This window comes from Lotus japonicus, chromosome 3 (genome assembly GCF_012489685.1).
Source record: "Lotus japonicus ecotype B-129 chromosome 3, LjGifu_v1.2".
Taxonomy (NCBI): Eukaryota; Viridiplantae; Streptophyta; class Magnoliopsida; order Fabales; family Fabaceae; genus Lotus; species Lotus japonicus.
In genome coordinates this window covers 93,607,452-93,634,838 of record NC_080043.1, presented here as the reverse complement: position 1 = coordinate 93,634,838, position 27,387 = coordinate 93,607,452, and the positions used below count along the sequence as shown (strand labels likewise).

Here is a 27,387-nt window from a genome sequence, read left to right as displayed (position 1 = left end):
AACGAACCAAGTCTCTATTTATAGAGAAAAAAAAATCATGAATTTTGGTCATTTTTTTATATTTTTTTAATTTTTTTTTTAATGAAATAATTGAGTTGGAAAGATTAGGATAAAAGAAAATCGCCCGGACGAATTAAAACGCGACACGCGTCCAACATCAGAACGTCCCTCTCTCCTCTGACGCGTGGCACGCACGCGCCTGTCGGTGCCCAACCGACGCGTGCCACGCGTCCCACCACGGTCCGCCTGGGTCCCACAGCCCTGCCATTTCTGCAACAAACGCGTCTTGTTGGCGCGTGTGTGGCACGCGCCTGGCATTCACCAACCAGGCGCTGCCACGTGTCACCGCGTTCAGGTTTAAGCTGTGTTGAAAATTTTCAACACCTCTCTCCTTCTTTCAACTTTCAACACCACATTTCAACACCATTAATCACCCATTTCAACATTCAACTCCCCCTTTACACACCATTGCTGATAGTCTAAGAGAAATTGATGTCATCATGAACTGACACGCCAAAGCCAATACTACCAATAACATCTGCATAATGGTGATCCTATTCGAATTGATGAGACCAACTGAATTGCCTTTATAGAGTTGAATAGCATTGGGTCTATTGGTACCTATATGTTTAACCTTGAACTCAGCTTGTAATGATGCGTTTCTTCAACAAATTTGAATAATTAAAAATTTAATATCAACATTAAAAAATCAATTAATTAGTTATAAGTATTGATTACAACTATAATATACTATTCACGAAGTTGGAAGATTATTCATGATTATTTGAATTTTATTTTATTATGCAATAAATAAAATGTATCATATTTTTTTTATAGATAAATGTTAGTTGTTAGAAATGTTAGTAAATTAATCCCTCCTCCGAGTTCGAACCCGGGATCCTTCACCCTTCACCTCACCCAACCCTTATATCCCCAGCTCTTATCACTTGAGCTATCATTCGGGGACATAAAATTCATCATATAAGAATGAAGCTTTTATGTGAAAGTGATAGGATTCATCATGAGCCATTAAATCCAATCATGAATTGTCAAGATTAAAAAATGAAATTAAAAAAACAATTAAAACATGAAGTTATGTGACTTTTTTAAAAAGACACATGACATTTTTAATTGATTATGTGACAATCACATGATAATTAAATTGTTTTAATTTTGACCGTTCATAATCAGATTTAATAACTCATAATAACTTTTTTCATTCTCACATAAAAACTTTATTCTCATATAATACATCTTTCTATTTTGAGGATTTGTATGATTTGATATACTATTAGTATCCCACTTACACTTACAAGATTTGTGAGTAATTGTAATCTTGGAAGTCAAGGTGTCAATCTCCTTTAATGGATAACTATCATAAGAATTAGGATGTGTGATTTACACAATTGAAAATTAAAGTAATATAGATTATTAAAAAAAAGGAATAAAGCAGAAAAGAAAAAGAAGAGGCAGCATCCAAATAAACTAAGCCAGTGCCACCTTGAGTTGTGCCCTGCTCGAATCTAACCGTCGTCGCTACTGCCAGACGCACCTCCTCCCGTTGCCGGAATCCACCGCCACTCTCTCCGCCGCCGGTATCGTACGATTCTCTCTCTTGCTCCCACCCTCTATTCCTATCTATCCCCTTCCCTGCAATAGATTCAAATTCGTTGCGTGCTTCGCTTATAGAAAACCAAGGGTAATCGGAATTTCCAGCATATTAGCAGTTACGGTTGCAATGAATTTTCGATGTGACTTCTAGATTGGAATAAAGGGTAACATGTTTCTGATTTTGCATCGATTTGTGATTTGACATTTGCGAAATGAAGAAGAAGAAGAAAACGATGTAACAGATTGAGCTGATAGCTAGGTTGCCACAAACCTAGATTTGATATGTTAACCTGTTGTGTATGAAACATTGAGATTTGAAAAATTGATGGAACACTACCCATTTTGGTTGTTTCTATTGGAGATGATTGATAAACTAAGAAAGTTCATTATCAGATGTTGACTTTCCTTGCTACCTGATGGTTGTTTTTTTTTTTCCTTGTCAAATTTATGTATGTGGGTGAATGAATGGTTAGGTAGATGATTCATGATTGTCAACTTCATGCATATTCTGTTGTGGTTATATGTGTATGAGATTGGAGTACCTATGTGTGCATCAGTGCATGTGTCTTTGTGGATTTGGGGTTTCTTACTGGAAGTGTGTGTGTGCAGGTGAATATTTGTTGGTTGGAAATCCTATACTTGTTAAACAAGTTTAGAGTATAAAGAAGATTCAATGGCCAAGAAACCTGGACCGAGACCCAGTAAAATATCTGTGTACCTTTACATTCCGAATATCATTGGTGGGTAATTATTTAGAATAATGATGGATATTTCGTTGTATTCTCTGATGTTTACTTGCATATTGTAGAAACTGTACCGGTCTAATAGTTATTGTCGATAAGAATAATGAGATACAACTTCAATATCGGGCAGATGAACAGCAATACAGAAAATTTATGCAGGCCATTTTCCTTGCTGCTACGTATGTTTTTTTGGAAATATTAGTTTTGGGACTGTTTATTGGATAATACCATGTGTTAGCAGCTGATGTTTTGGACAAAAGGAAGTTTATCATTGTACTAGTGTAACACTGTTTATTATTAGAGTGTTCAATAGACATTACTCAAGTTCTTGCTCATAGTTCTCCACAAATACACTGTCATAACTCTTGTTTGTCTCTGTGATGATACAGGATACATCCGGGTTATTTTAAACTGTGTTGCCTTCTATCTTTGTTTTACAAACAAAATCCTTTTCTCTATTCTCTATTTTTTCAGGTGGGATGCAATTTTATGAATTTTATTTTTCTGGTTTTGAGCTTTTTCCCCTTTAATGTTTATGGGCTGGGGAGCATAATTTGGCTTAATTTGTGTTGCCAGCTTTGTATGTGATGCTGTGGATGGCTGGTGTGCTCGTAAATTCAATCAAGGTATATATACTTTCTTGTAGCTGTTAGATCACCCTTTATGTGACAATATTTCATATAGAAATAATGTCATTACTTGACTAAGAAAAACGTTGAGCACTATTTATCTGTGTCCATAGCAGCTACTGATGCCGTTGCATTTTCGTATATCACTTTAAACTTCTTTACCCTTAGCTGCCTTCTGTTTTGTGAAAACAGTAAAATTTGATTTTTCTAACTCTTTTCCTGATTTATGGATGCTTCAAAATCATTTGGAACATTGACGATTGAAAATAAGGTTGAAACATGAAATACCATGGGTAGAATTTGCTTAAATATTTCGCTATGAAACTTTTACAGTTTAAATTTGTGGCCATGTATACTTTTTCTAGTCTAAGTGCCAACTGCCAAGATTAAGGATGATTTGTTCTGCTCCCATGACTGCATTTTTCTCAATCTTTGTTACATTAAAAAAAAAAAACTGGGTAGGCCATATGCAAGTATTACCTAAAATATTAGAGGGGTAGTATGGGTAGAGAAGGTTAGCTTAATTGGTATGATCAAACATCATCTACGAAACGGTGTTGGGTTCAAATTTTGTTAGTAGTGTTTCATTTGCATGCCATGTGTAAGTACCAGTATAAGCCAAGCTTGTAGGCTGTAGTATGCCCTCACTGTGCAATTAGGAAAACTCTCATCTCCCTACTCTTTTTTTCCCCCTTTTCTTTTAACATTTTCAAAGCAATTGTTGCTTATAATTAAACAATGTATTAATCTGGAATTTTCTTTTTTTCATTTTGTATCATTACTTTCTTGATTCAGTGTCGACCTTTGGAGCCGTGCTTGACATGATAACAGACAGGTCATTCTTTGTTCTCTCTTGCTCTCTGTATGCATGCAAGCCAAAGAAATGTGTTGATTATTGCTGTTTTAACTTCTCTATATTGTTCAATTCTTGTGTTGCTTTGAATTAATGTAGCTTTCTAATACCAGGATTAGCACTGCTTGTCTACTTGTAGTTCTTTCACAAGTGTACAAGTAAGACATTTCTCCTTTTAAGCGGTTCATCAGTTGTTATAATTTTAAGCATGTGTACCTGACTTTTGGGCTGAATTTGTGTAAAGGCCTGGCTTGATCTTCTTGTCATTGCTCGCCTTAGATATTGCCAGCCACTGGCTGCAAATGTACAGGTATTCTATCAAATTTGTGCCCCCTAATTCTAATTTGATGATTCTCCTATTACGGGTTTGGTCTTGATAAATTTATTGGGCTGGATTTTTTACTTTAAATGCAGCACTTTCTTGGCGGGCAAGGCTAGTCATAAAGATGTAAAAGACAGCAGCAATTGGCTTTTCAGGGCATATTATGGAAATAGGATGTTTATGGCTTACTGCTGCGTCTCATGTGAGGTAACTTTAATACCATCGTCTAGATCTTTTGTGAAACACCTTTTATTGAAGATTTTTTAGGTTCTTATTCGTAACATTTTACAGGTTCTTTACTTAACTCTGTTTTATCTTTCGGAGACTCAAACAGGGAAATTGGTGGATGTAAGTTTTCGCTCTTTGTTTCTACTGCTGTTACTTATCTGTAAGGTTTCTAGAGAGTTTCCTCCTGCTATCACCCCAGTTTCTCACGCTTTCATTTTCAGGTTGTATCGAGTAATCTCCAAAAGATATCATTGATTTCTTTCCTAATTGGTACTACTTTATTTGGATGGGCAACCAAGCAAGTTATAAATGTTATTCAGGTTGGTTCATGATACATTTATGCTGGATATTTAGATGATGATTGACGAGGTTCTGTATAATGTATCTATTTAGTTTTTTACCAACCCCATACCTCATAATGAAAAGAGGAAGAAAAAAAGCAGCAAAACATATGAGAGAACAAAAGAAAATCCAAACTCCAAAGAAAACTGAGCGGAACTTAATTGTTCATATTTTTCAGTTTGGAATATTTATCTTGTGATAGTCATGGAAAATTTGTAGCCTTTGAGTTCCTGTAAGCCAAACATTCTTTTAGCATGACTCGGGAACTTCATATTGTGACCTGCTAATTGACTTCAAAGATTTTGTTTTTTACATTCTACTAGCTATGTAAAGGCTTTCTTGGAATAAGAATTGAATGAGTGATTTTACCATGTGTTCATTGGATGTTTTTTTACTTATCTAGTTGTTCATTGAATTAAGTCCTGCATTCTAATTTGCTTTACGGCCCTTGTGATTTCAGATGAAGACAGCAGCAGACGTGTGTGTGCTTTATGACATGGACAAAAAACGCAGCAACTGATGATTCTTCCTTAACCACAAGTCCATTGCCTTTTAATACAAGTTTTGAGCTCAAAGATTAACGATACCCAAGGTGGCAATTGAGCTTGAGCTGTTCAGTTTCTGTCATTTGTAATGAAAGAAATAGAATGAATTAAAGAATCTAGCTTTACAAGTAGCACAAATTTCTGTAGGATGTGGTGGTTCGTTGCCTTTTATTGTTGACCAATGATTTGTTCAGTTCTGAATTCCTAATCAAGTCCATATTATCTGCTAATAGTGTTCCACGGGTTTTAAATTGTAATCATTTTTTGTGAACATCTTGCATATTCAAATCCAGTGTATTTCTCTCAGTTTATTTTCTCTTGGTTAAAATAGTATTTGTGCTTGTACTTATTTACTATCACAATAATATGAAAAATCACGGTTGATCATTTTTTTAATGAGCAACTAATAAGGATGGTATGTCTCGACTGGCTTTAAATTTTGTTTTATGTTACAAAAAGTAAAAAAGACGTCGAATATATTTACATATTTAATCTTCATATCCCCAAAGCCAATCCAGTGGCACCGTGTATGTTTTGGTGTTTAAGCCAACACAAATTTTTCACATATTTCAATGTTTGTAGAAGTTAGAACTAGTCACATTGAGTTTAATGTGAATCAGATAAGTATGATTTTAACACGTTAACTTCAACGGAAATCCAAATATGAACGTAATATAATGTTGGCTTAATACATCAGAAGGCCCCTGTAATTGTAAAGGGAATCAAATCCAGGGCCTAAAAAATTTTTGCATCAAATTGGGTCCCTAGAAATTTTTTTTTAATTCAATTAAGGCCAAAGTGTGCCAGCTCTCAATTTTATCCCAGTCAGCATTTCCACGTGGCTTTTATTATTATTTTTTAATTTAAAAAAATAATTAAAAATTATTTTTAATTCCATCTCAGTTAAATAATCAGAAAAAAAAAATTAAAAAACTTAATAAATAACCTAATCTAATAATCTAACTAATAAACTAATCTAACCTAATCTAATCCCAAATCTAATAATCTAACCTAATCTAATCTAATAATCTAACCTAAAACAAAGCATCAAATTGAACCCAATCCCAAATTCCCAATTGAACCCTAACTGAGGAGAACGAAGAACACGATTGAGAGACAGCTCCACGAACGAGAGAGTTGCAGGAGGGAGGAAGGAGCTGAGCGAAGGGTGAAGAACGACAAGAAGAGAAGCGAACGAAGCTTGTTGGGTCGACTGAGATGAATTCTCAGAACCACGAAGCATCGAAGAACCCAAGGCTCAGTGGTCGTTCATCCACATCTTGTCCTTCACCCTCACTTTCATGCAAGACCTGTGGCTGTGGGAAAGAGGTAATTCTCTACCGATCCAATTCCAAGAATAACCCAGGAAAGCTATTTTGGAGGTGCCCTGATTGGAAGGTAATTTCTTCTCTACTGATTCATGTATAATTATTCATCTGATTGGCTGTGGTTCTGCTTGTAATGTTTGACTTTTCAATTGTTCCAGGAGAAAGGGACTTGTGGTTTTTTCGAATGGGATAAAGGTGTTGCTGCTGAAGATGGTATGCAGGGTTCTTCAAATCTGAATGAAGACATAAATGACATTATGGAAAAAAGGATTGCTAGTTTGAGGGAAGATGTTAAGGAAATAGTGCACAGGGCAATTATTAAGTTATGTGAAGACATGAATGAGAAGGACAACAAAATTGAGATGATGAAGATGAAGCTGGAAACAGAGGGATTGAAGATTAATGTGCTCTTGTTCTTTTTAGGCATTACTTTGGCTGTAGCAGTGTCAAAGTTTTTCTAGGAATGGGGTGTGGTGGATTTAGGGCTTAGGTTCTTATGTGTTGTCCAAGTTGAACTTCTTTTGTCTGCATTGTATGGCTTTTGTATTTTGCCAGGATTGAATTGAATGCAAAAGGTCCTATGTAATGAATGCAACATCCAGCATGATTAAATGCAATGTGTTCTGGTTGTTTTGAACATAAAGTATGGTCTTCAATTTTGTTATGTTTTCCCCTGCAATGTTCCATAACTCATGCACACAATAAAGTATACTTGCTGCCCTGTTTTGGCAGTATATGCACATGATGCATAATTGTAAAGTAAATGCTTAATAAACAAAAGCCAAATTGTTATAGAAAACACAACCTCAAAACATGTGAGTCTTGAACATAGCAAATGTGAGCCATAAAGCTAATACAAAAGTAATGGAGCCAAAGTAATGTCATCCAAGCATTTCATTACAATAGTTGGTGATGTGGTCCCATGTTCCACTAAATAACTATATCTAACATAACTATTACAAAAAAAGACAGATATGAGCATCTTTTGTTGTCCTGCAGCATCATGTGCTCCTCTTTTTCTTCAGATCCATCTTCTCCTTTTGATAACTCTCTTCTTTCCTTGGTCTCCTGGAATCCAATGACCAATCTCATTGTCTGGCCCTCTTTTTTTTCCCCTTTGATTAGGAGCAGCAACAACAGGTTTCTTGGGTTGTGTTGCAGGCTTTGAGGGCTGAGCAGCAGGCTTGGAGGGCTTAGTAGCAGGCTTTTTGGTGGGCTGAGCAGCAGGCTTTGAGGGCTGGACAGCAGGCTTCTTTGGTTGTGATGCAGATCTAGCAGCAGGTTCTCCTTCATGTCTTGCCCTAGCAGCTGCAGCTGGAGATGGTGGAGGTGGTAGTGGTGCTTGATGTCTAGCTCTGGCAGCTGCAGCTGGAGATGCTGGAGGTGGTGGTGGTGCTTGATGTCTAGCTCTGGCAGCTGCAGCTGGAGATGGTGGAGGTTGTGGTGCTTGATTTGTAGCTATGGCAGCTGCAGCAGGCTGAGATGGTGTTGGTTGTTTTTTGGCTTTTCCAGTGGCAGGTGGTGGAGCTTGTTTTTTTGCCCTTGAATCAGGTTGCACTAGCAGTGGAGGTGGTGGAGCTTCTTGAGTTGATGGAGCAGAAGCAGACACATCTTGTGATGTAATAGAGCCAAAGACCTGTACAGAAACAAAGACCATACTTAGACATTTTTACACAACAAAAGCACAATCAGATGCAACATGGCTTAATTTTATTACATGTGAGAGATCCTCTCTTTGTGGTTCATTCTCTTCTTCAATGTGCTCATCATCAAGTGGTGGAGATGACGGAGGCAAAGGGCACTTCCTCTGGTTGTGTCCTTTTTGGTGGCACCTACCACATGTGTAAGAACTGCCTCCCCTTTTTAATTTGGTTGGATTCTTCTTATCTGGTTCATCAGGTTCCCTTCTCCTTAATTTTTTGGGCCTTCCTGGCCCTCTTTTAATCTCAGGAGGAAGGATGTCATCTTGACTCATCTTTGGCCATTTATTCTCACCATTAATTGGGGAAATCATGTGCCCATAGCAAATTTCATAAGTTGCTCTAAGGTAATATTGATGCACATAATTCTCAGGCTTAAGACCCTTATCATTGAAGCAAGCCACAACATGTCTACAGGGAATTCCATTTAATTCCCAATAGTTGCAGGTACATGATTGCTTATCTATATCAACTATAAACTGGTCTTCAAAACCAGCATGCTCAACTTGGAATAGACCTTGAGCAACCCAAGTTGCTACCCAATTACCACTATACTTTATCTCTCTATCTAGCCTCTTCCTAGGTTTAGGCATCACATTACCCTTCCATTTTTTACTTTTTTCTCTCAAAGTAGCAAATCTGGTCATTAAATACTTCCTAATCCATTCAAACATTGTGATAAGGGGTTTGTCCCTAGCAACTAAAATGGTACAGTTGAAAGCCTCAGCCAAATTATTCATGGTTACATCACATTTAGGGAAATAAGAAAAAGCATGCCTGCACCAATGTATTGTAGGGATTGCCATCAGCCACCAGTAAGCAGCTTCATTGATTTTTTTGATTTCTTGCATTTTCTCCTCCCACAGCTCCTTATATGTTGCTTTGGATGCCCACATCAGCAGGTCTCTAACCTCAGTTCCTCCACCAAACTTCTGCTTGAAGTTTGCGTACAAATGTCTCACACAATAGCGGTGCTCTATACCAGGAAAGTCCTCAGCAAACACTTGTAGCAACCCCTAGCCAACACAATCAGATTGTAATGTAAGTTAAGTAAGGCATGATGACTCGGGTTTAATATAGGCTGTAAATATAATATGTTAATTTAGGTTACCTTTTGCTTATCACTGATGAACACCCATTTTTTCTCACCATTATCCCTAATATCCCGCATCAAATGGTTCAAAAACCATCTCCAAGATTCTTTGCACTCAGCTTCAACCACTGCAAATGCCAGTGGGAAGTATTGATCATTTGGGTCCCTTCCCACAGCAATGAGAAGGATGCCACCATATTTGGTTTTGAGGTGACATCCATCAATCCCAATAAATGGTCTGCAAGCGAGCTTAAAAGCAGATTTGCATCCCTCCAAACACATATAAAAACAACCAAATCTAGGCTGAAGTATGGTGGGAATATATCTCAGAATGATAGCTGCTGTGTTTTCATGATTCACCCTCATGAGCTCAGCTGCATAAGATGTTATCAAGGTGAACTGCTTTAGGGCATCTCCCTCAACAGCCTCCTTAGCAATTTTTCTTGCATTCCAAGCAGTCCCCCAACTGACACCAACACTGTACCTTGTCCTCATCTCATGAATAATCTCCTTGACTTGCATTACCCCATTAGAGTTCCTCATTCTGTCCTCAATGACCTTTGCAATCCACTTAGCTGTTGCTGCCCTATTCTTGAATGTTCTTCCACATGTGTGATCAGGATTAAGTGTCTTAATCCTGTATGTTGAAGTCCCTTTTATATTGGCACAGTATGCAATGAACCTACATTCTTCTTGTTTGCAAGCAAACCTCACCCTATTCTTGTCATTCTTCTTGTATATCACAGCCTTCCCATTCATCACAGAGTGTGCAAGGATAGCTTTCTTAAACTCTTCTGTGGAAGCAAACTCCATTCCCAGTCTGAACTTATAGTCTTTGTCAAAGTCCTCTTGCCTGAACCTCTGGTATCTGACCCTGGAACCATTATCTTCCTCATCACAAGAATAATCACTCAGAAGGTCATCACTCTCATACTCCATATCAATGTTATGTTGGGCTGCAACCTCAGAGGGAATGAAACCAACATTATTATCACTTTCATCACCATCTTGAACACCATTGTTGGGCCCACTGTTTCTGTTCACATCATCTCTTCCATCACCATCCTGTTGTACATCAAATGGTTCATCCACATCATCAAACCCATCATTGGCCAGGTTTTTACAGATTTCATCCTCACTGTCTATGTTGCTAGCACCGCTCCATTCAATGTCACTGTCACTAGAGTATACTATCCTAATGTCATCAGAATCACTGTCAGCAAGAGATTTTCCCTTTGCTTCTTTAGTGGCAGGATTCACTTCCACTTCAGGCACAGTAAGAGGAGCTTCCTGAGTCATAGGAATCACTCCCACTTCAGTCACTTCCACTTCAGGCACTTCCACTTCAGGCACTGCAACAGTAGGAGCTTCCTGAGTCATAGGAATCACTTCCACTTCAGTCCCTTCCACAAACACAGCATCTTCATCATCCAACACAGCATCTTCTTTTTGCATCTCATTCCTAACAACTTCAGGCAATTCCACAGTATGTTCCAGGTATATATCAACCACCCCCCCAGTATCCATTGCATACCTAGCAACTTCCATAGCATCCTTATCATCAAGTATCTTCTTCAAGCCCTTTGCTAAATTCACTTATGAGGACCACCACAATTTGTACTCATCATCAGGATATCCCAGAAGTCCCTTCACAGTAGATTTGATGGAAAAGTAACAGAATAAATCAACATCCCCATCAATTTCAATGGACTCTCCCCCAACATATCTCAAAGGTATGCCTCTGAAATGACCCTTATGGTGGATTCTGGTTTTGATCAAACCTTCTGCCATTCCTGCAAAAGAAAACCTAACTTGTAAGTATTCAAACTCATAGCAAGTAAGCAAGTAGTCAAACCCATAACAACTAAGCAAGTATTCAAACCAATAACAACTAAGCAAGTATTCATCCCCAACAAAGAACAAGTAAGCAACCATTCATCCCCAACAAGAAGTAAGAACATCCCAGACAGCATTTTAATACGCAAATCAACAACTATATTCGTAATACCTGGTTCGACCTTTCTAAATACAGCACCAGCTTCTTCGAGTTTGTTGATCTTCACCTTCTTCTTCGCTCTCTCGGTTGGAGTTCGTTTTCTTTGCCTTCTTCAATCGTGATGGTGGTGGTTGTTCTTCGATGTTATCAAGGTGTTCTTCGCTCTCTCTCTCTCTCAGTCGTGTTCTTCGCTCTCTCTCTCAATCGTGTTAGGGTTCAATTGGGAATTTGGGATTGGGTTCAATTTGATGCTTTGTTTTAGGTTAGATTATTAGATTAGATTAGGTTAGATTATTAGATTTGGGATTAGATTAGGTTAGATTAGTTTATTAGTTAGATTATTAGATTAGGTTATTTATTAAGTTTTTTAATTTTTTTTTCTGATTACTTAACTGAGATGGAATTAAAAATAATTTTTAATTATTTTTTTAAATTAAAAAATAATAATAAAAGCCACGTGGAAATGCTGACTGGGATAAAATTGAGAGCTGGCACACTTTGGCCTTAATTGAATTAAAAAAATTTTTCTAGGGACCCAATTTGATGCAAAAATTTTCTAGGCCCTGGATTTGATTCCCTTTACAATTACAGGGGCCTTCTGATGTATTAAGCCTATAATGTTTCATATCCAGTGTAACTTTTGGCATGGTAAACATCTTGTTTGATGGAGCGATTGATTAGGATGGATGTGTTGATGGTTTAGCTACAGGTTTCTAGAGCATATTAGATACACAGGTTTAATTTGATTTTCAGTTAAAGTTGTAGGCAAATCAGTGAAAACAAATGAAAATGCATCATAAAAGGAAGGTGTGCATGCAAATTTCTGTCTAATTACACATTTTGTGGTCACTCTAAAGTGAAATATTAAAAAGCACATATACTTTAAGCTATACTTAGAATGATGGAAAAAGATGCAGTGAAGAGAAATAGATCAGAATCATTAAAGATGAAGCACAACCATAACAATACTCCAGTGAAAAATCTGAGGCATAATGCACATTGTAATATCAAATTTAATCTGCAAATAAGACAGCTACATAGTTCTCAGCAGCAGAATATTTGAATCTGCCAGAGTTATGTACATTCACAAGCTTAGTCAAATCATAGATAGCAATCAATACCACATATTGCATAATGATGAACTAGTTCCGAACAATCAAATTTCTCTCTAAGTCCCTACTTTTTTTCTTGACACCAAAAGATGTTCCTAAAAAAGGTTTATGGCTGATTGAAGTGTATCAACTTATCAGTACAGGCTAAACCCGAAAAACTGGCTGATAAGGATGGCAAATCCAAGGGCTATTGCAATAAGAGAAGAAGCCCAAGTGAGTTTCTCAGTGATTCTAGGTATTCTATCCTTTAGTGCCTCGCTACATGATCCTATAAATACTGTATAGCTCCCCATTGCAACTACAGTTCCTAGTAAGAACATGATGAGAAATGCAGCACCAGACACGCGAGAAGGCAAAGCAAGAGCAGGCAACACCATCATCAACGCGTCTGGTTGCAGTCCATGAACTATTCCAGTCGCAAAAGTAGCAAAACCAATCTTCTTCTTTCCTACTGCAGGATTATCAAGTGACTCATAGACGCCGACATTGCATTCGCCATTTTCCAAGGCAACGCATGGGGTAGGTACTTCTGAAGCTTCTTTAATTCCCATAGCACCGATAACTAGCAAGGTAAGCCCCACCACTCGAGTGCCCCAAGTTTGAATAATTTCAATGTGAAGTCGATCTTTCAGGAGCAAAAATATTAAGCCAAAGATAACCTGTCCAGCATCATGGCCGCAACCCCAAAGGGCTCCAACAGCAGCACTCTCCATCCGGGTACGGCCAATTGACAATGGAGCCAAAGCTGCAAGGTGGTCAGGCCCCGATAGCGTGTGCAAGCAACCAGCAAAGAAACCAGTCCAAGCACTACTTACAAGCTCATTGCGGATTAGTGCAGGACCACCGGTCTTGGCCGCATTTTGGAAGGTTGCAAAAGCTGCTGGTGCAAAAGCTGGTTGAATTAAAAGCATAACAAGAGCAGAGAGTAATACAAATGTCCGAGCTGTTATTGCCTGAGAAAAAAAAAGTAAGAATAAAGGATGACTTTTAAGGTTTACTGGAATGTTTAGACATCTAATACAAAATCACTATGTGCATTTGAGTCTACAGAATGCAAACCTTTAACCTTCAGATACTTAAACAAAATAAACCTCATAACAAATAATTATCACGAATAATAAGTAATAATAACAAACCACAATGTTAAACTTGCTCACTTTATCCAAGTAACTTTCTAATTCTAGTGAAATTTTCCATGTATCCGAGTATCAATTCAGCTATACATGAGTCACCAAGTATGACAATGATCTACGGGCAAATGCATAAATATATATGAGGCGCGTTTGGGTAAACAACTTAATTAAGCTCCTATTGCAATAAACACTTCTTACATAAGCACTTAGTCATAAGCTTATGAAACTTATTGAAATAAGCAAAAAAAAAACCCTATAGGTAGCCACTATAAGCCATATTCATAAGCTAATATAAGATAACTTACCAAAATAAGCTCAAAAGAGCTTCCAAGTAGATATAAGATAATTCCATAAACTTAACTAATCACTAGTTTAAGTATTTATGCAATTATGCTACAAGATAAACCCAAATAAGCTCTCCCGACGCACTTATACCCCCTAAGAAGCACAGTACCTTAAATTTCAAGAGAAGATTATCCACCCTTGAGAACAAATCAGCTGAAAGAATCCATTCAGATTATAACAGGCTTATGCATGCACTACAAACCCTCATTCTTTGGCAACGTCCCAACTTGGAAGGAATTTTTAAAAATCAAGTCAAGAGAGTAACTTTTTTATGTACTTACAATAATATTCGAATTTTCTAAGTCACAGAATCAAACATGTGAATATAATTTAGTAATCAGCATAACACTAACAATCAATCATACAGATTCACTATAGACCAATGACAACAGGTTATGCTTTATTTCAAAGGAACATAGCATAAGAATATTCTTGAAGATACTTTTTATGCTATAGAATCATCATCTACTTCAAAATGACCCAGATGTTGCATTCAATGTAAAGTTATAAACAGAATCAAATTGTGACAGAAAGCAAGTACCTTTGGGTTTTTCGAGTCCCCATCAGTGATCTGATTGAGGGGTTGGGATTTGGGTATGTGGGCATCAGAAGAATCTTCGAGTGGAACCGATGAGGCGAAGCAGGGAGTGGTGGAAGAGGAAAATGGAGATGGGTTTTGATGCTTGCAAATCATCCTGAAACTGAAAGGGGAAGAAGATGATTTGAATCTAGCGGTGGAATGAGAACGAGTGGTGGTCGGAGTGAAGGGTTTGCGGCGAATAGCGGTGTTGAGAGAAGGGGATTGTAGTAGAAGCCTATCCATCTTCGATCTCTGTGTTGAATAGTGTAAAGATTCAGCGGCGGAGAAGAGAAACAGTGGGATTTGGATAAAGTGTTGTTGTCTCAAGAACTAGTCATGGGAAGGAGCAAGAACATGGTTTATTTTCATTTTTCTATTACATACACAACACCTCTTCACACTAGAAAGTGAAACTACACACAGAATACTTTCATCACATCCATTTCCATATTGAAATAAAAGAGAAAAAAATATATGATAGGGGATATAATAATAAATGCAGAGAGATATGATGAAAAAATAGTGAAAAATAAGATGGAAAAGAAAAATAGATTGTGAATGTATTACTACTCCTCAAATTTTTAAGTTGTTATAATATTAACAGATAAATTAATGAGTCATAAAGACAAATACATCAGATTAAATTAAAGAAACAATACTCCTCAAATTGAGTAATTGAGAAAAAAAAAAATTACACATTGGCGTCCAATCCAATAAATAAAAAATCAAATCTAATTCATCACTTAAAAACCTAGCTAATTAAACAAACATATGATTTTTGCTTGGTGAGATAAAGAATATGTCTTCAATTTCAATTCTCACATCTCTATTTCCTTTTTTCTCACCCTTTTCTTTCTTGATTCTGTTTTTTTTGCTGCTGCATGGGAATAAATGAATTCTTTGTTGATTCTCTTTGCAAGTGGATATGAAAGAAGTTTAAACCCGTGAGTGAGATAAACCAACAACACACCTTGATCCCACATATTTGATATCTTATTAACAACACTCACTCACCAAGAGGCAGTGCAGTGTCTATCCACTTTTATTTTATATTTTCTTTCTAAAAATAAAAAAAGTTGCCACATCAGCATGGAATGGGATGAGTAAATTTCTGGTTCTAGAGGTACTACAACACAATCTCCTCTCCTTCCTGCTAATGCTCAACTCTACTAATCCACTCCTTCTCCCTTCTCTCTCTCTTCACTTCTTCTTCATCCATCCATGGAAGTTAACATCTCTCTCAACCACCACCACCACCACCGTCACCCTCTCCGATTAACCACCACCACCTCTTCTCTCTCAATATGCACTCCCCGCACCCTCTTTCTCGGCTGCGCCCACAGTCTCCGCCCACCGTCACACACCGGAGGTCTCTCCCTTCGCTCCAGAACCAAACGCAACAAGCTAGCTCTTCTCTCCCCTCGCTTCGTCTTCAAAGCCTCCTTCCACTCTCACTCCCTCATCGTCATCGTCGTCGTTGTCACCGTCTCTGCCGTTTCCCTCCTCCGCCACTTCAGAAACAAGACTCTCAACCAGGTCACTGTCATACCTCACTTCATTTTCAGATCCATCACGCATTTCTACATTTCAATGTTATATTCACTATTCTTTGTTCTTCACATTATCTTAGTCAGAATCTGCTTAGAAACTGCAAATTGCATGTTTCAAAACTTTCATTTCGTTTGGTTTGATAGTGAAATGCTTAAGAAGAATCACCTAGTCTGACAAAACCTGCATTCAAATTTGAGCAAATCATCATGCAGTGAAGTAGTTTGTGAATACTGAATTGATTGCATATATTATGTTTATATAATTAGCTTCTGCTTAATATTTTCACTTCTGCAGACACGGGGACAAGCCAAATTCGCGCTATCGCCGCAGGGGAGTAATGTTGGGAACCAGGTCATTGATGAAGTCCAGATTCTTGGTTTTCCGGAATTTCAGAGGGATAGCCCGCGGAGTGAAATTGGCAAGTTGAAGGATCACAATGGGGAGGAGAACAGTGTTTTTGAGGACCAAGATGTCCACCTTCCGTTTTTGAAGTCTTCAATGGTGCAGGAAGCGACTTTGGTGAATGAGGCATCAGAGTCATCTTCGTCTGCTCTTGTGCCGCCTAGTTTCGATAATAATGGTTCCGAGGTGTTGGATGACTCGTTTATGTCTGTGGCTTTCCAATCAAGTTCATTACAGCCTCTAGCTTTTGCTGAGGAAATGGCACTACAAGTAGAAGAAAGTCAAGATAAGGTTGACTCGGATCCTGAGTTGCCTTTAAATATGGTCGAATCTGAGCATACTGCTTCTTCTGATCATGTAAACAATGCACTCACGACAATCGATGAACACGTTGAAGAAAAAATTGAACTTGGTGCCATCAGCACTGATGCCCTTTTTGGTGATTCAGTTAGGGAAGGGCTGTACATGTTTTATGAGGATAACAACTCCGTGACCGGCTCTATGACACCACTTAGTAGTTTAAAGTCATTATCTCCTCATACTTCTTTTATGACTAGAAAAGGATTGCAATCAGCAACAGGAAACACCACCCTAAATGGTTCAGGATTATCTAAAGATGTTTCTCTACATAGTTCAGGTAATTACGTGAAAGAAAATGCATTATGATATCACTTAATTGATGATATAATTGGTCAAATCTTTACATACTATCATGATGAACAATCCAAAATTGAGAGAGAACTTTTTACATAAATGATATTTATTTATTCAGAGCATGTTGAAGGAGGAGTTAAATTTTCCGGTCATAAAGAAGGCTACCCTCTACATCATGTAAGTCAAAACGTGAGGAAAGGCAGCAGATCCCTGAGAGTCAGGGAAAAGAAATATATGGATCATAATAGTAACAGAGTTTTGCCCCAGAATGGCCACACAATCAGGGTGCATGTTGATCAGGAAACTGATAAAACCACGTTCCATGACAGTCAGAAAATTGATCATTCAGAGCTTCTAAGCAGATATAATAATTTGCTTAAAGTTGGGAGGTAAGATTTTGTCCTGATCCCCCTCCAATTAAAACTAAATTACATAAACTTATGTATGGAACAATATTTATTGGAGTTTTATACATGTCAGAGATTTGCTTTAAATGAAACAATGTAGTCAGTGGTCAAACTCCTCCCTTTCTCTTTCTCATTTGTTGACTATATCATGATCATGATGTCCACTCTCATCTACGTCTACTTTTATTGTTACTTTTAAGCTTGAAGAGCTCATCCTAAAGTGTCATGATTTTGTTAGGTTAAATGAATGTGTAGAATTGCTTAAAGATATGGAAACGAAGGGTTTATTAGATATGACTAAGGTACACACATCTTTCTGACTGTTACTTGATATTCTGCTCTTCAATTTTAAGTTTCTCTTAAATACCATATTTTCTGGTTGTAGGTTTATCATGCCAAGTTTTTCAACATATGCAAGAAACAAAAAGTTGTTAAAGAAGCTTTTGATTACATTAGGCTTATTCCAAATCCAACACTGAGTACATTTAATATGCTTATGTCAGTTTGCGCAAGTTCCCAAGATTCAGAAGGTAAGATGATCCTGTTTACCCTCCAATTCTTTCTTTTCATGTTTTCAGTGCGTGACATCTATTAGTGCATTCAGGGGCTTTCCAAGTTATGAGGCTTCTGAAGGATGCTAGACTAGAACCTGACTGCAAACTTTATACCACTCTGATATCAACGTGTGCCAAGAGTGGGAAAGTTGATCTAATGTTTGAAGTACATATCACTTTCTCGGATTTGTTATTTGTCAATTGGTTCATCATAGCATGGTGTTAATATGTGTAAGATATTTTTCTCTACATTCTATATCTAGTAAAAATGTTAATCTACATGCTTAGGTGTTTCACAAGATGGTTAATACTGGAGTGGAGGCTAATGTTCTTACCTATGGGGCACTTATTGATGGTTGTGCAAGAGCTGGGCAAGTAGCTAAAGCATTTGGTGCTTATGGGATAATGAGGTCAAAGGTACATTGTTTGCAGCTTCTCTTTGTAAACAGTTATATTGTTAGTGGTATTAATTGAGCTCTTCCCATGATTCTTAATGGTCATGCTGATGTAATGTTTATATGCAGTAGAATGTGAAGCCAGATCGCGTTGTATTCAATGCACTTATAGCTGCATGTGCACAATCAGGAGCTGTGGATCGTGCTTTTGATGTGTTAGAAGAAATGGAAACTGAAATACAGCCCATTGAACCTGATCACATTACTTTTGGTGCATTGATGAAGGCATGCACAAATGCTGGTCAGGTGTTGTTTCTTTCTTCCCCCATTCCTACAACAGTTTTTGGTAGTTCTTGTGTGTTTTCTGTCACTTTTCACTGTATTTGACAATTTGACATGAAATCAATTTAAAATTAAACAATGATGTGTTTTCTACAGGTTGAACGAGCACAAGAAGTGTATAACATGATGCAAAAATATAACATAAAGGGGTCTCCAGAAGTTTATACTATTGCCATTAACTCTTGCAGCCAAACTGGAGATTGGGAATTCGCATGTAGCATATACAATGACATGACCCAGAAAGGGGTGCTCCCTGATGAGGTATTTTTGTTTTGTTAGTTTTCTTGGCAGTATGGATTATTTAAATCTTCTGTTTTTTTTTGAATTTTCAAACATAACAATACTGCTTTTATTTGTATGGTGGTTCCTTGAATTGATTCTTGCATTTAAGGTTCTGTCATTTCTGTACCATTGTTTGCTAACAAAAGTTATTGACTCATCGTGTAGATGCTTCTGAGTGCACTAATAGATGTTGCTGGACATGCTAAAAAGCTGGATGCTGCCTTCGATATACTACAAGAAGCCCGTAAAGGAGGAAAATGTATTGGAATAATGGCATATAGCTCATTGATGGGCGCCTGTAGCAAGGTATTTCTGGTCAAGTAACATGAAAAGAAAACAAAAATTGGCACACATGAAAATGGAGTCATCACAAATAAGTTTGGTCTTACCCATGAATTCTTAGTCATGCAACCCAATAAAATGGTTGCTGGAAGGTAAGTCAGGAGTTGTTTGGTAGGTAAAGGAATTGACATGGATTGAAGGTATAATTATTGGGTAGTAGAGTGGATTTTCTTAGACTACAAGTATATTTCAAATGAGGTAATCCTGCTCAAATCGAGTAGGATAAGTATGGGCGATGATAAAGCTTTTCCTCCGAGTGCTTAATAAAAATAGATATTTCGTGTTTTAAATAATGTCTATAATTTAGGAAAATTTAATTATGTTAAATTGCTATTATTATTTTTTCTACTTAGGGGTGTATGATGTATTAGGAGAAATGGGTTTCACTATAATTGTCAAGTTCTTCTGGCATTCTAGCTATTGATTTTAGATATAAGGACCTGTGTGCTGGTAAGGTGTTATTTTTTCAGTGTTCTATTTAAGGATTTTGTGTTCTAGTTGATGACCCTGAATTAATACTAAGATAAGCACTTAGACAAATTAATATAAAATATGAAGAACAAGTATATGACCTAAGACAACCACAGCATGCTTATATGTTTCTTTTCCATGTAATTTTTGTTATTTAAATTCTTTTGCTGCCTGCATGAATTCATATGCTGAATAGTGGTTAACTAACTAGTGGCCATTGCTTTTTCCAGGCAGGAAATTGGCAGAAAGCTCAGGAGCTATACGAGTATCTTAGATCTCTTAAATTGGTGCAGTCAGTTTCAACAGTAAATGCTTTGATCACTGCACTTTGTAAGTTTGACCTTTTTATTTGTACTCTATTTATCTATTATTACATTTATTCAGGATCTTTATCCTTCACCACTAAATGATTGATTTAGGATGCTGTTCAATGTCTTTAAAAACACTTCCTATTAAAATGAACTGAAAATTTGAAGGAAGACACTCAAGGCAGTAGGGTAAGTGAAATTGGGGAACTTGAATTTAATTGGTTAAGGAAACCGTTCTGAAGAGAATTAATTGATACCCTAAAAAAAGAGTGAATTGTTGAGAGAGATAGAATTATATAAGATGGAGATAGAAGAGGCCTAATAGATGCATCACATGGCTTTGCAACTAAAGCTAACGTTTTTTTAAAAACTAACTCTTTGGAGACATTATTCCTTGACATAGAGCTAGTCAAAGTTAGGAGATTGAGCATCGACAAGTGAAGGCAAGGAAACCAGCCACTATTTACATAAGCAAAGAACCCACAACAAAGTACGAATTAAATTGTGAAACTGAAAAAGGTAAAATTTATACGTGTGACACACATAAATACCCAAATTTAAAACCCTGATTGCAAAGAACCAAAATACTCTTTAGGAAACTATAATGTTAACTAAGACAATCACTCTAATATCTTATCACATGGTGACCAAAATCCAGAAATGAGAAGAAAAGAGAATGAACAAAAACGAAGAGGTGTATAGCAAGTATGAGGGAAATTGAAAGAGAAGAGGGAATTTTATTGTGTAATTGCTAATCTGCCTGATTCCCTTAACAGAACTCTTTTTTGTATACTTAACTAATTCTAACTAGAGAAACCAACTTTAACAAACTTTAAACTATACTCAACTGCTTGCTAATTGAAACTAAAACTAAATGTAGCATTAAATATGCCAGAAAATATCATAGCTATGAACAGTCTATGAACAATTAAGATCTAATTTGGACAAGTGCAAATTAAGGTAAATGTTAAAATTGTTTGACATTGGTTGACGTTTCTTTTCATATAAAACATGTCCTGTTATAGACATGGGTGAAAACCCTGTTTTAGTTTTATCTGAATATGGTTACTTCCAACTTTGTTTTCAATTTTTGAACTGCTACAGTAGTTTCCCTTCCCTGAACTGTGTAGTTGCATTGTTTAAGTATAGCTGTTTAATGGGGAAAAAAGTGAACTTCTAAACATTTTACATTCTGTACAGGTGATGGGAATCAATTTCATAAGGCTTTGAAGGTTTTGTCAGAAATGAAAGGACTAGGATTGTGCCCAAACAGTATCACGTTCTCAATACTTATAGTCGCAAGTGAGAAGTAAGCCATCTGTGTGGATTTTGTTGTAATTAATGATTTAAATTAGGTCCTCTCTAGAACAATTTTCTATTTTGCCTACCTTTTTAGGGAGGACGATATAGAAGCAGCTCAAACGCTTCTTTCTCAAGCCAAAAAGGAGGGCACAGCCCCTAATCTCATTATGTCTCGATGCATAGTTGGTGAGTATCATTGAATTTCATTAATTTTCAATTCTGTCCATGTATTAATCTGCTTAAACAAATCTTTTCTTTCATATTGCTCTGAAAATCGTGGTTCCCAATGTTACTTCTACTTTTACTATCCTCATGAGGACATTTATTATCAAAAGGTTATTGCCTCATGAAATTATGTTTGCGGTTGTAATGAAAGTTGAAGTTATATTTAAGTTTCACTTTTTTCTTTCATGTTCTCACATATTATTTTTCAATTTTAAGTTTTTCCTATTTGTTAATTGTGTATTGATGGCGTCGGAGGTATTGCTGTAAACGTCATTTCATATGAAGAAAACAGAAATACGATGAACTCATATTCCTCCCCCTAAGTTATAAAAGAAAATGCATTGCTCTCTTATGATTTACACAACTTTTTATTTATGGAACATAAAGCAAAAGGATAAGCACTTTGGTTAGTCTGTGGTCCAAATCTATTCATACATCATGCCTAGTTCCCTAGTTTGTAAATCCTAATAGCAATTTAATTTCTTTGAAAGGAATGTGCCTGCGGAGATTTCAGAGGGCTTGCTTTATTGGTGAACCTGTTTTATCTTTTGACTCAGGACAGCCACAAGTTAATAATAAATGGTATTTGTCATAATTTCTGCACCTGTTTTTAAGACATGATTCTTTGTCATTACTGGTACTAAACTGTTTATTTTATGTATAGGCATTCTCATACATTCTTCTTTTTTCAATTTATGCGTGTCCAAAGTGCTGTTTTTTTATCATGAAACTATTTCATCTATACAACATTCTGTTTGCCTTAGAAATATAGTATAAAACCATTCATATATCTTCACCCAACAACTTTAGTTTTTGGATTAGTTGGTTCATGACATGATATCAGAGCCTCTATGACCTAGTGATTTAGAGTTTGATATTTGTTGTCCCCATTATCCTAATAAAAGAAGTTGAGTTTCAGCACAATGTAGTTGGACTTGTGCATTGTCCACCCAAGATATAATTGGGTTGGTGACGAAGCTTGCACCATGGCTGCCCAACACACTAAGGGCAATGGGTTCTTGTGTGAGGGGCGCACTAGAAATATAATATAAAACCATTTATGTTTCTTCTCAAACTAAGTTTTTGGGATGATTCATAACACTTCAAAGTTTTTTCTTCTTTCATTTATACCTATCACTCCTGTCAAAGAAGAAAAAAATAGAAGTTAGTGAGGGAAGTCTGTAAATCACCCCTTTTCCTTGTTGGGTTACCATTAATTTTCTCAGGCTTCTCTTCTAGATTATATTCTACGTGGAAGTTTTTAATGCTGTTCTTCACTCTTAGGACTTCACTGGCTTTAACGGTGTATCGTGAAACAATTGGAGCTGGTGAAAAGCCTACAAGTGAAATATTGTCACAAATCTTGGGATGCCTGCAACTCCCTTGTGATACATCTGTGAGAAGTAGACTTGTTGAGAACCTGGGAGTCAGACTCAGCGACGAAGATTCCGGAAGCTCAAACCTCTGTTCATTGGTGAATGGATTTGGTGAATATGATCCTCGTTCATTTTCAATACTTGAGGTCAGTATGTAGCTGAAACTAATTATGTTGAATATCTTGTAGGCTAGTTTTTCCATCATATGATGCTGTAATAATTATGTAGGAAGCTGCTTCACATGGAGTTGTTCCATCTGTATCATTTAAAGTGAATCCTATTGTTATCGATGCCAAAGAGTTGCATGCATTTACGGCTGAGGTGAGCTTGTCTAAGTCCTAAACTAATCCTACAATGATGATTTCTGTTGCATAAAAGGGTTGCATTTTAACTGTGAAACACTAGAGAAAGAGAGAACTGTTGTTTGGTATTCATTAGCTCAATTGTAGTTAGGAATTATACTCATTTTTTATCTATTTAATGTCAGTTTAAATCTTATTGAAGTTATTCCCGAAAGAAAAGTGCCTCAGTTATTGTACCTATCATGTGCACAAATGATAACTATGAAATATGTTTACCTACACCAAAATGTTTTTTACCCTTTCATTTTTTTGAAGATTTTCTACCTTTTTTTAAGTTGTGCATTATTCTTAGGTTTTATAACAGTAGCACATTTGGCATTTTGAGTGCAAATTTGCTCCAAAGATTGAATACACTAGTTCTTGTTCCACTGCCTTTTCAGTTTTGATATCTTTTTCAAATGTCATACAACTGAAACATTTGCACATAATTTGAAGATGCAAACATGTGCAGAAGATAGATATTCATGCTACTATATTTGTGAAATCTATATCCCTTAATCCATGGAATTGGTACCAGGTATACCTCTTAACTGTTTTGAAAGGTCTCAAGTATCGGCTAGCAGCAGGTAATAGCATCATGCATTATGCTTTATTGCAATTATCAATAATGGAGTTTTAATTCATAGAAATATTATCTCCTTATATCTTTTTTATTTATAATTCATGTCTGAGATTTATTCTTGAAATTCGAAAATCGAGTTTATGTATAAGATACATTCTCTGTCCTTTGGCTGTCGATTCTGATATTTGGCTAAGAAAATGAGTTAAGCGTGTAAGCTGATATTGTCTTTTTCAGAACCCATTGAACGGAAAGGAACAACTAAAAGAGTTGATTATCAAGAAAATGCTTTATTTTATTTGCTCAAGTATCATTTTCTTTCCTTCTATTTTATGATTTTTCCAACAATTTACGGACTTTTTTTCTGGTACTTTGTAAGAAATATTGTAAACAAAAGTTTTTTTAGGACATTTTAGCCGATCACTTGATTCTTAAGCTCCCGATTGATGATCAATTTTCTATTTTTCAATTGGTGATGATGTAAGTTTACAATCTGCAGTTTTCATTTCAAGATTTAGTTTTTTTTCAACAATCTATGTTTAGATAAACTTGATTAATTATAAATAGTTTCCAGATGTGTATTTACAATTACAAGGTTACTAACCCAACAGATGACATGCAGTGGAAAATCTTTTTTATATTATGGCCTACTGACTTCTTTGCTCGTGGATCCCCATGTAAATCATCTTCGCAGGTGCAAGATTACCCAACATAATCGTTTTATTACCTGTAGAAAAAATGCAAGCTTCATCTCCCAAGGGGGAAAAGATTATTAACGTTGCAGGAAGGTGAGAATGGTCCACACATGCATCCATTGTTTAAACTTCTGATTTAGGAGTGACAAATTGTGGAAGTTAAGTTTAGAAGGTCTTATTGTGTTAACTTAAGAAGTGTGTTTAGTACAATCTTTTGTTTTGCATAAAATGTTCCAAGAAGTTTTGTATGACTAATGTGCAATGTTTTGGCTTCAGACTTGGCCAAGAAGTTGCAGCTTTATTTAGGAGGCTTCATATTCCTTACATGGGTCACGAATCGTATGGGAAACTTAGAATTAATGGTCTAGCTCTGACAAAATGGTTTCAGCCGAAACTTGAATCATCTGCATTCAGGGGAAAACCAGATAACTGGAACTCATCCCCATCGCGACTGGGTAGGAGGATTAGCCGTCAGCAGCGAGACATTCGAACTGGCAATCTATCTTTGGACTGAGTATACATGCACTGATTACCAGCGGAATATAATACAAGCTTCTACTTTTTCAGTTTGGAATAGAAGTTGAAATCTCCTTCATCCTAATGGTATATTAGAAGAGTGATTTAGACCCAAGAAAGCAGATAATGCATTCTTGAGTGCTGAGGCCATTGAAAGCCAAGAGCAGGGACATCTCAGCCTGAAGAAAAGGTCATACCAGGGATTGAAACTAAGATGACACATATGACAGATCTCAGTTTTTGTAATTACTTGCAGCTACGTGGCCTTTGCAATGCGGATTATATAAATTTATGATGATAGAGATGCAGATATAAATGTATGTTGAAGCCAGAACTTTCTTGATGTAACTAAAAATAATCAAATTATAAAAAATCAGATGATTTTGATAATATTCACTATAAGTTCTTTGCACTATGTACTTATCATCCAGTTTGATAATGATTTATTCCTTGCTTCGTTTAGATGCTTGAGGTTTGTTACTTACATTTTCTAATAGCAAACATTGCAAAGACAATGAACAAAATTGAAAAATTATAAGACAGGAGATGCAAAAGTTACATGAGCCTGGTTTGCTTCTCCTAACACAAAAGAGTGAATAGAACAAAATTTATACAATACTATGTATTGGTAAAAAATATTCAAGTTAAAAGGAAAAACCCAAGTCATATGACTTTAGAATTACATGTTTAAGCCGTGAAATCAGTCTCTTACAAAAACACAAGGTTGAGTTATTTACATTTGTGGATTCGACTCATTCCTGGACCTCACACATAATAGGAGCTTTATAACACTAATAAGTATGCCAACTTTAATGTTTCATCACGAGGCACGCAGTTGAGATGTAAGGTTGATGAAGGCATCTTCTTTGCAAGGAATAGTGAGACCCCCCATGGGATGATTGAAGCCAAACTCTTCTTCAGCTCTGTTTAGCAAGGCAAGAAACGAAGGGTGGTTCAAGTAGGAAATTGGAACCACAAAACGCTTCTTCTGCAACTCTCCAACATAGACTGCTAGGTGACCCTTTGGAACGTCGGATTGTTTCGTCCCACTTTGGAGATGATGCTGTGACGTGAACTTGAATATCTGTTTTGCATGAGCAATCATGAAAGGAAGACGAATACCCATGATATTATGATATTATGAAGAGAAAGAAAGTGTGAAACTGAATTGTTCAAGAAGACACTTGTAGATGTATGCAAGATTGATTTGGAAGTGAAGAGTTAAGTGTTGTTGTATTGACTTATATAGATATGCCATATATAGGAGGAAAAGCTACAGTTGTGGAAGGAATGCATATTGCTACAAGGGTTTAAAGGGGCTCCACATTAAAAAATCTCATGAGAGTGTCACATGGCTTTGTTCAACATATAGGCTTATAGCTCAATTCCACTTCAAAACTGGCCAACTTATCTGCCAACTCAGAACAATTACAATGAGAGAGAGATGCATGGCAGAGAGTGTACAAAACCGAGTGCCGTACACTGATAAGGAAAAACCTCCTATCCATGTGTTCACTCTGTCTCACTCATGATTATTAAGTCAGGGTATATTCCTTTGTATATACTTAAATAAGATTATTATGAAAATATTTATTTATTTTAAAATTTTATTTTATCTTTTTTATTTTTATTACATAAAGTTACTCCTTTCACTATCTTGCACCCAGTTTGAAATTGTAAGAGCAATTTAATAAAAAAAATGAAAATGTTTTGCTTAAATTAGAAATTAATTGACAATGTAAAGTTTTTCCTAAAAAAATATTGAAAATTGAAATAGAAAAAACTGATTAAATGCATGTGTAACTTGAGGATAAAAAATTACTAATATAAATTCTATAGTACTAAATTAATATTTAAAAGCGGACAAGTAGATTTTGCTCCCAAATAATGAAATAATAAAGGTGGCAACTGGCAAGAGAATTCGGGTTAGAAAGGCGTCCAAGCACAATGAATTAAATATATACAGTGTCAGAGCAGAGCAGTTGTGGCGTGAGTAGCAATCATGTGGTTTTAGCGGCAGTTGATCATCAAACAAAATGTAAAACAGTTAATCACGAGGTGCCCATTAGGGTGGACAACTTTCT

General features: G+C 36.4%; 5 protein-coding genes across 6 annotated transcripts; 3 read left to right on the top strand and 2 right to left on the bottom strand.

The window, feature by feature from the left end:
• Positions 1–1,438: 1,438 nt before the first annotated feature.
• Positions 1,439–5,579, top strand: LOC130747584 (CDP-diacylglycerol--inositol 3-phosphatidyltransferase 1-like). 2 transcript variants are annotated; one of them, XM_057600555.1, is made up of 11 exons: positions 1,439–1,595; positions 2,221–2,351; positions 2,744–2,828; positions 2,931–2,980; positions 3,779–3,818; positions 3,950–3,994; positions 4,081–4,146; positions 4,251–4,365; positions 4,450–4,506; positions 4,608–4,706; positions 5,189–5,579. In XM_057600555.1, the coding sequence occupies exons 2-11, from the start codon at positions 2,285–2,287 to the stop codon at positions 5,246–5,248; spliced, it is 684 nt and encodes a 227-aa protein (XP_057456538.1). In that variant the 5' UTR covers positions 1,439–1,595; positions 2,221–2,284; the 3' UTR covers positions 5,249–5,579. The 2 variants fall into 2 exon arrangements, with proteins under 2 accessions (XP_057456538.1, XP_057456539.1); XM_057600556.1 differs by having other exon boundaries at positions 1,444–1,600.
• A 620-nt stretch (positions 5,580–6,199) lies between these two features.
• Positions 6,200–7,336, top strand: LOC130747582 (uncharacterized). The gene is made up of 2 exons (XM_057600553.1): positions 6,200–6,671; positions 6,760–7,336. Exons 1-2 carry the CDS (start codon positions 6,492–6,494, stop codon positions 7,060–7,062), a joined length of 483 nt encoding a protein of 160 aa, XP_057456536.1. The 5' UTR covers positions 6,200–6,491; the 3' UTR covers positions 7,063–7,336.
• Positions 7,337–12,373: 5,037 nt separating this feature from the next.
• On the bottom strand, positions 12,374–14,986 carry LOC130747581 (chloroplast protein FOR GROWTH AND FERTILITY 2-like). Its single transcript, XM_057600552.1, has 2 exons — positions 14,522–14,986; positions 12,374–13,455 (listed from the first exon to the last, which is right to left on the bottom strand). Exons 1-2 carry the CDS (start codon positions 14,801–14,803, stop codon positions 12,637–12,639), a joined length of 1,101 nt encoding a protein of 366 aa, XP_057456535.1. The 5' UTR covers positions 14,804–14,986; the 3' UTR covers positions 12,374–12,636.
• Positions 14,987–15,686: 700 nt separating this feature from the next.
• Positions 15,687–25,705, top strand: LOC130747580 (pentatricopeptide repeat-containing protein MRL1, chloroplastic). Its single transcript, XM_057600551.1, has 19 exons — positions 15,687–16,096; positions 16,406–17,150; positions 17,286–17,556; positions 17,813–17,876; positions 17,960–18,104; positions 18,179–18,294; positions 18,417–18,545; positions 18,656–18,829; positions 18,962–19,126; positions 19,313–19,453; positions 20,191–20,290; positions 21,469–21,577; positions 21,665–21,756; positions 22,287–22,377; positions 23,080–23,317; positions 23,400–23,492; positions 24,051–24,099; positions 24,787–24,880; positions 25,064–25,705. Exons 1-19 carry the CDS (start codon positions 15,782–15,784, stop codon positions 25,299–25,301), a joined length of 3,369 nt encoding a protein of 1,122 aa, XP_057456534.1. The 5' UTR covers positions 15,687–15,781; the 3' UTR covers positions 25,302–25,705.
• Positions 25,706–25,926: 221 nt separating this feature from the next.
• LOC130747583 (auxin-responsive protein SAUR21-like) lies at positions 25,927–26,748 on the bottom strand. Its single transcript, XM_057600554.1, has one exon. It carries the CDS (start codon positions 26,427–26,429, stop codon positions 26,124–26,126), a length of 306 nt encoding a protein of 101 aa, XP_057456537.1. The 5' UTR covers positions 26,430–26,748; the 3' UTR covers positions 25,927–26,123.
• Between the last annotated feature and the right edge of the window lie 639 nt (positions 26,749–27,387).

What these genes read in the sequence shown, in the direction of transcription:
- LOC130747584 (XM_057600555.1), top strand. Translation starts at nt 2,285, where the DNA reads ATGGCCAAGAAACCTGGACCGAGACCCAGTAAAATATCTGTGTACCTT. An exon ending in TGCTCGTAAATTCAATCAAG is followed by an intron (nt 2,981 to 3,778) that starts GTATATATACTT and finishes TTCTTGATTCAG; the next exon opens with TGTCGACCTTTGGAGCCGTG. An exon ending in ACTGCTGCGTCTCATGTGAG is followed by an intron (nt 4,366 to 4,449) that starts GTAACTTTAATA and finishes AACATTTTACAG; the next exon opens with GTTCTTTACTTAACTCTGTT.
- LOC130747582 (XM_057600553.1), top strand. Translation starts at nt 6,492, where the DNA reads ATGAATTCTCAGAACCACGAAGCATCGAAGAACCCAAGGCTCAGTGGT. An exon ending in GGAGGTGCCCTGATTGGAAG is followed by an intron (nt 6,672 to 6,759) that starts GTAATTTCTTCT and finishes CAATTGTTCCAG; the next exon opens with GAGAAAGGGACTTGTGGTTT.
- LOC130747581 (XM_057600552.1), bottom strand. Translation starts at nt 14,803, where the DNA reads ATGGATAGGCTTCTACTACAATCCCCTTCTCTCAACACCGCTATTCGC. An exon ending in GGGACTCGAAAAACCCAAAG is followed by an intron (nt 13,456 to 14,521) that starts GTACTTGCTTTC and finishes TTTTTTTCTCAG; the next exon opens with GCAATAACAGCTCGGACATT.
- LOC130747580 (XM_057600551.1), top strand. Translation starts at nt 15,782, where the DNA reads ATGGAAGTTAACATCTCTCTCAACCACCACCACCACCACCGTCACCCT. An exon ending in TGTTTCTCTACATAGTTCAG is followed by an intron (nt 17,151 to 17,285) that starts GTAATTACGTGA and finishes TTATTTATTCAG; the next exon opens with AGCATGTTGAAGGAGGAGTT. An exon ending in GTTTATTAGATATGACTAAG is followed by an intron (nt 17,877 to 17,959) that starts GTACACACATCT and finishes TTCTGGTTGTAG; the next exon opens with GTTTATCATGCCAAGTTTTT.
- LOC130747583 (XM_057600554.1), bottom strand. Translation starts at nt 26,429, where the DNA reads ATGGGTATTCGTCTTCCTTTCATGATTGCTCATGCAAAACAGATATTC.